Source organism: Papilio machaon, chromosome 22, assembly GCF_912999745.1.
Source record: "Papilio machaon chromosome 22, ilPapMach1.1, whole genome shotgun sequence".
Classification (NCBI taxonomy): domain Eukaryota; kingdom Metazoa; phylum Arthropoda; class Insecta; order Lepidoptera; family Papilionidae; genus Papilio; species Papilio machaon.
Window position 1 is genome coordinate 4,217,801 of NC_060007.1, and position 7,893 is coordinate 4,225,693.

At 32.6% G+C, this 7,893-nt stretch overlaps 1 protein-coding gene across 1 annotated transcript; it reads right to left on the reverse strand.

Moving 5' to 3' along the window:
• Window positions 1–1,801: 1,801 nt before the first annotated feature.
• Window positions 1,802–4,770, reverse strand: LOC106720811. The gene is made up of 4 exons (XM_014515599.2): window positions 4,669–4,770; window positions 4,257–4,430; window positions 2,258–2,499; window positions 1,802–1,835 (listed from the first exon to the last, which is right to left on the reverse strand). Exons 1-4 carry the CDS (start codon window positions 4,768–4,770, stop codon window positions 1,802–1,804), a joined length of 552 nt encoding a protein of 183 aa, XP_014371085.2.
• Window positions 4,771–7,893: the final 3,123 nt, after the last annotated feature.

A 7,893-nucleotide genomic window follows, 5' to 3' on the forward strand; every position in this document is an offset into this window, starting at 1 on the left:
TTTCAAACTACAACTTCTCTTTATTTAAACGGTTAGTAAATCAAATGAATAACCAAAAACCGATATTCAGATGTTCGTGATAGCAATTTAAAAAAAAACATTTTTCCAAAGTACCTGAGAAACATATAAATTGAAAAGGTGATGTGAGTGAAACAACACAGAACAGTGGTAGCCCGCAACAACAATATTTGTTGGGTGCACGAATGGGCCTCGACCGGTGAAATACCACGACCACACAGAAGACAGGCGTCAAGTGAAAGCAATTCCGCGTTTCGTCTGATGAGTGTGGTACCGTAGGCCTAATTTTAGTCCACGTTCCCTTCCCACTTTTCCTCTGTCGATTAAAGGAAGGTAACGCATCTGCAATTGCGGATGTCTATGGGCAGCGGTCGCTTCGCTGTTTAGGCGGACTCAAATAAAACAGCTTGCTCGTTTGTCGCCTTATGATACTGGTATAAAAAAAAAATAACAGAAACTTCCCAAAATAAATTCATAGGCATTTTCAGCTAGTGAAATGTGTACATATTTATGTGTATATTTTAAACTAGGTAATTTTAATTCTTACTAATATTATAAATGCGAATGTTCGGATGTATGGATGGATGGATATAATAACTTTAAAATCATAAAAGATTTATAATTATACAAAACCTAACAAATGCAAGAATTCTAACATTTTTAATAAATACCCAATAACTATTTTCAGTTTTCTTTTCGTAAGCAAAGTTCAAAGAAAAGTGATTGAAACGCCCACCTTTGCTTGTTGGGACTTCGCTGACCTTTTGCGTTATTGTTATAGAATACTATGAAATTATAAATAGTACTTAATAGCAAAGGTTATAGGAATTTAATGAAAATAATTTCTAGCATTTTACTTGCTTAATTCTGAGTGTTTTATTTGGGTATATTGTTACTTAAGGGAAAAAAATACCAAACGTAGTATATAATTATTATGACGTTTCTGTTTAGAAGCGATGATTCGGATTTCAGCAACGACTTTTGCTGAAACTATGATAGAATAAATATATGAAAAATGAATTATCTGCTTTTTTAATTTCTTTTGTACGAACAAGTCGATTGTGTATAAAATGCTATTACTCGTACATCGTTGCCAAACTGATATTGAACACGTTGAGTGTAATAAGTCGGCTTTTTTTAATTTAAATTAATCTGCAAGTTTTTGAGTATTATAATATGTATAAATTATTATTTAATTTTATTAATTATTATATTATAATACAATCAATCAATCATGTAAAATAATTAATATAATTGTAATTAATTAATTAATTAAATTAATTAATTGTGAAGGTACTTGTGACGTAAGTAATAATGGAATATCGTAAAAGTAAATTCGTTCTCGTGAATAACTAACAGAGTAAAATTATCTCCGACATTCAGATCGGATCGAAAACCTCTCACGTTGATTAGTTCCCTGTTATTAAGTGTTTTTACGAGTTCCACAAGATTTCGATTTTACTAATAATATAAAATTATTAAATGTAAGGATAGTATTTGTTTTTCTGTCTGTGCTGTCAAGTAATTTAACAATAAAAAAAGAACGACTGCGAGAGATTGAAATGTTGCCGATAGTCTGTGAACAACGTCTTTTTACAATCGGTCTAGAAATTTTGTGAACTATTAGAAATTTGTTTAATTTGACAAAGTTAACTATTAGTCTGATTCATACACAAAAGCTTCTGTTACTTGTCTTTTAGTTCGGATAATTTTCTTAATACAAATAAAAAAATACAAACTTATGATATACTTTATTCGTGTATGAATATTTAAAAAAACAACATTAAAATGATGATTGACGTAGCTCCTGAGGTAAGCTGAAAGAAAAATATAAAATTAGTTCACTAATCGTGAAAGATAAAAATTGTTTAAGTTGTGGTGGTCAACTAATGAAGTGTGTCAGGACCGCGTCAAATGGAGATCCGTGGTCTCTGCCTACCCATTTTAGATTACGTACTGTAAGTTATGTTGTTGTTTTATTATTCATTCCAAAATTATATTTTTAATTATGTTCATAAGGGTTCATTATCATCACACATACAACTGTCGTAACAATAATTTATTGACCAATTAAATAGTAAGCATTAAATTATAAACGATTCTCCTGCCAAAATTTATGCAAAACACTGCCGTGTCTGTCATACTCTTTGACAAAACTGAGATAACAATATGTTGTGGCAGTAGAATAGGTTTTCCACGTTCTAACAAAAAAATAAAACATTGAAAACCAATTTTTTACTTGGGTTGTATAAGATGGAATGGCATTTTCCTGACGGCTTCTTCAGCGATGTCTAGTGGAAAGGCGAACTCTGTCATGTTTTCATTTAAACAGTCATTGTAAGTTGACGCCAATTGACATCTGTCAGACATGCCATCAATGCTGTCAAGGCAAAGACGGGATATGCTGTGAAGCTTTCTCACCACACGAGAGTTCTTGCCGTTCACTAAGCCAGCAAGATGGATCAATAGATCCCGATTGATCTGAAAGAAGTAGAAAATTAGGAATGTTTTTGTTACACTTACTTTGATATTATGGATGATATTGTCTTAATTTAGTTAATGAAAAAATGGTTTTGTCATTGCCAGTATTCCACTAGCGTGACAAGTTACGCTTCTGAAAGATACTATGTGATTTTTGCATTAACGCGTACTCGACAATTAAAAACAAACAAGCGCAGTCAATCTAATTTACACTAGCCGTTTACTGAAAGAGGTAAACAGAGGCTATTTGACTTTTTACATCGCATTGCTTCTGTTTTTTAATTAATCTTGTGTTGGCGAAGTGGGTAAAACTTTTTTTAAATATTATAAGGTGGCAATAGAACAAGCGGCCAACTTGATTCGCCGAAAAAGCGAAGCGAAGTGCCCATAGACATCCGCAAAGATGCATTACCTACTTTTAATTGAAGATGGAGGGAACACAGTGGAAGAGAATATTTCTCCGTTCTATGCGTTCCCTCCTTACAACGTTAATTACAATAATTAACCTTTCGAAAAAATTACATAACTCATATTTTCCCAATATATTAATTAACGGATTATTATTAGATTTAATCCCGTAATCACTATTCACGTGCAGTAAATAAACGTGCGCTTTATTCACCGGATTATTAAACCAAACAATGTTGGATTTAATAATCCGATGGTAATATCAAACGTGCGGTGTGCAACATATGTATTGAACGTGAACACAGTATGTTGGGGAGAGAGGGGGAGGGTGATTAATGTCTTCATTTGATTTATTAATTTGTTCAACGTAACAACGTTGGCCGACCCAGATATCGCTGGATGGATGAGGTAGATAGAGATCTTCGAGACCTACAGGTCCGAGGCTGGGTCGGGACGGCGCGGGATCGGAGAAAGTGGAGACTTTTGTTGTCGGAGACCAAGGCCCACTTTGGGTCTCTGCGTCACCCTAGTTAGTTAGTTAACAACGTTTGAACATACATCTCCTAATTCACAATGCACATTCAATTTTCGTGTAAAGGTAGCGGTAACTATGAACTTAACTCGTACTAACAAAGTTACGTCGAACTGACCCTAAATTGACAGTTGAAAAGGAGCAGGGTCTTTAATGCCACAGCGGTAACTAACACTTGGTATACTTGGTATAGATATAATAGTAACTAGTGTCTAGTGGATATAGGAAGTAAAAGTAAAGTACAAAAACTATTACCACCAACCACTAATCTCTATAAATTACTTGAAAATGACAGCTTCTATTCGTTTCGACTTAAACGTGTCTGTTGGTGTTCCATGACTGTTCGTTCTATCTTTATTATTAGTTCAATTTTTCACCAACGTTATCAACCGCCGCCGTCAGCGCCAAAATGGCGAAAATCAAATAAGCAAACACTTTTTATAGCCTGTCCATTGATAGAGGTCAATGGCGCCAAGGGAATGCTAAAAAAATGTCCCAAGATCCATGACTGGAGCTGTCTTGTCATGCCTTGTTTGTCATTTACTATGTTTTTCATATTACAGGGCTACTCTCAACAGATCTTTATAGGTTCATCATCATCATCATCATTTCAACCTAGTGACGCCAACTGCTGGGCATAGGCCTCCCCCAAAGATCGCCACGATGATCGGTCCTGTGCAACCCGCATCCAGGATACTCTCGCAACCTTGACCAAATAGAGGAGGCCTGCCCACGCTGCGTCGACTTGTTCGTGGCCGCCACTCTATTACTTTATAAGTTACCAAGAATTAAGTAATAGAATAAATGTGAGCCTTACCTTGCCATGATTAATAACGTCACTCTGTTCAAGCATGCATGCGGCGAAGCATTGACCGGATCTGGTGATCGGTGGTGAGTTGGTGAAGTACGCTCGTACATCTTTAGGCGATGCTCTGACTTTTATCACACATGCTTGCGCCATTCTAACTAATGCATCTAAATGTCCTTGAACCTGGTAACAATATAAAGATTTGTTACTCAAAGTGAGTACTGTCAGTTACTGACAAATGTGGGTTAAATTTTTTATACTAAATGTACACTAAGGGTGTCCCTTATTGAAGTCTTAAATAACATGAGTGCGACATTTAATGTCAATGTAATCATTAATTTAATTAACTGGTGTTAATTGTTAAAATTAATTTCGTAAATTTTTCATATGGCTACATTACTGTATAATATAACAAATTTACCTTAGGGTCTGTGAAATCAACCATTGTCCCGGAAAATGTATTGGTTCGTGAGGCTAGCGTGTAAGTAGGCAGTAACCACACGAGGATCCTTGCCACGTACATTCTATAATAAGGAACATAACTATTTATTAAATGAAATTATATTAATAATACGTATAACAAATGTAATTCTAAGAAAATCTAGTTCTTACCTGTTATTTCAGTTAATTTCTAAACCGTAAGATTTCTAATCTAAAGGCATCGAAATATTCAAATTCTAAAACTGATAATTCTATTTTTAAAATGAAAAGAACTTTATTAATATGTTACTTAAATACTTGAAATTGTCAACTGTTATAAAACGTATACTCTAAAAGACTGGTAGTAGACAAATTTTATTTGTCGGCGCCTGTACGCGGTAAATTCAATGCATTATCTGCAATACACCGCCTGCAACCGCCATATAAAAAGGGAAATACTAAAAACTTTCAAACAATTCTTATTGTTTCAATATTTGTTTCTCTCTGTTCTTTTACTTGAAGAGAACAGATGTACCGATAAGACTAATGAGTCATGTAACGAGAGCATCTGGCTAATTGTGATTCTCTTTTATTTCTTTTATAAGATATATCTTTTACTTTTTAATCACAAAAGGTAAAAGGTATTTTTATTAACTTTAATCTAGTTTATTTCTTTATGTATAACCAGCTGAATAGGTTTTCATTAAAGTTTGTCAGCATTTGAATTGGTTCCGGAATTGTTTTAATTTATAATTGAACTCGATAGATGGCATTGTCATTGGGTATTCGATGCTTTTGTCGAATAAAGAATGTATTTTAATATCTGAAATTCCTAGATATAAATGGTAGTAACTTGAGATACATCAAGTGCGCTCCTCAAATGTGTTTCCTTGCTTTGTCATTGTCCACTGCATTAGTGTGATGGATGTAAACTCTGAGTGCTTTGTACGTCGCACGACGTTTTATTTTATTGTAATATTAGTTGTTGTTTGCACTTATACAAGCTTTGTTTCTTGAATTCTTATTATTATAAGTTAGTTTCTAATCCTTACTAATATTATAAACGCCAAAGTTTCGATGGACTTATGGATGTTTGTTAGAAGTATCTCCGAAACAACTAAATGGATCTTGCTGAAATTTGGCACAGATGTAGAACATAGTCTGGAATAACACATAGCCTACTTAATGAGTTTTTTTTTTAATTTTGTGCGGATGGAGTCTCGGGCAACAGCCAGTGTTGAATAAAATAGTGAAACAGGAGTGAAAATAAACATTGTTAAAGGGAACTGGGGCACAGTTGAGGCTGTTTCGTGGAATACAAATGATGTACGTGGATTAGCTCTTTTTCTGTCGTAGGCTTCTAAAATTGTCATAAATGTCACTTAAAGTAGCTTTATCTTGTCATATAAAATGATTTAAATGTTGTCATATCTTTTTAATAAGGCACAACGGTCATATGTAAAAATGACTATGTTACGCATCTGACGTTGAATTTTTTTTTACTTTGTAATTGTAATAATTAAATATAACTTTTGTTAGTTTAGCATTTTGTATTCAAATTTTATTAATTCATTATTTAATCATAATTTTAAAAATCTTTAATAATCATATTTTTTATTTCACAAAAATAAAAATAAATAATGTTTATATCGTTACACATTTAGATTTAAAAAATAAGGTTATTTAGTAAAAGTTAAATATTATCTCAATTGGTATAATTATAAAAATACACTTGTGTAATAATAATACCACGTTGTATAGAAAATCAATGACTGGAAAGAAATAATCTGAACATAAAATCTAACTGATAATGATGTTTACAAAAATGAACAAAACCAAATTTTTGATCATTTGAAAAAGAGACACATAACTAACATTACAACAACAAGAGTCACACTTTACACTATTTATTAAAAAAAAAAAAGACAATCTTAACAATGAAGTGGACATATTACAAGATAGTATTAATATGTTTGATGACAATCTTCTTGGTTTCGTATACTTGTTGTCAAGAAGAAACAACAGCAACAACCACTATGAAGCAAGAAGAAGAAGAAGAAGAAGAGGAACCGCAGAAGAAAAGCTGTTCCATTTGGTGCTGGATACAAAAAATTGTAATGTTTGTTATATCACAATTATTGAGTGGATAAATTAAAAATTAAAATTGTTCTTTTTTTTCTTTTTACATTAACTGCGGCACTCAGATACGTTAGTGTAGATCTAGTGTGAGGAATTTACATTAAGCCTGGATAATATTGTAAGTTGTCATTTTTAATCTGGCTAATATTATAAATGCTAATATTTACATGGATGGATGGATGGATGTTTTTTTAAGATATCTCCAGAACGGCTCAAGGTATCTTGATGAAATTTGGCACAGATGTAGAACATAGTCTGAAAGAATCATAGCCTATTTATAATTTTTTTTAATTATGGGCGGACGGTGTTGCGGGTAACAGCTAGTATTATACAAAATTAGTGATAAGAATTAAAGGCGTTTTAGTATTTTATTCGAGGGTTACATACCCTCATCACAACGTACAGATAAATTCCTTTTCGCAACTGAAAATGTGTTCCTGCAAATTTGTAGCTGAGTAAAAGACGAGATTCGTAGTTTGATTAAAAGCTTTGTGGTCTAAAGCACTTTATCTCACATCTTTTGAGGACGAAACTCCAATCAATACAACGCTGATACAAGGAAAATTTCGTTGCTATTTCTCGTGTTAATTTGTTGAATATAAAAGGATCTTTATTGTTATTAATGTTGTAAATAAAAATGAAAAGAAGGTTGATATAAAGCAATCAAATAAATAATGGCTGTTACAGGAGTGAAGTAACATTCAGACGGTTAACATTTTTAACAATAGATAAAAACTATAATCAAGTAAAATCAATTTTAAATACAATTACCAGTTAACCATTATGAGGTTGTTGAAATTACTACTTAAATAAATTTTTTTCAAATATTTAAGAAACAAACCGGATAGATTTTGTAAAAATTGTTTTCAAAGTAGCTTCAACATTTTGAAACAAACGTGTTAAATGGTAATAAATATTTTTTCATATAAAAGAGATCCAAACATCAAGTGCTTAATTTTGAAATTCAAAGATATATGTGAAGTCAACCAACCCACACTTGGTCAACATGGTTGACTATGGCCTAGTCATCCCTAACTTAAGCTCCTCAGTGGGGATTATGATTATATAAAAGTTCAAAAATCATCCA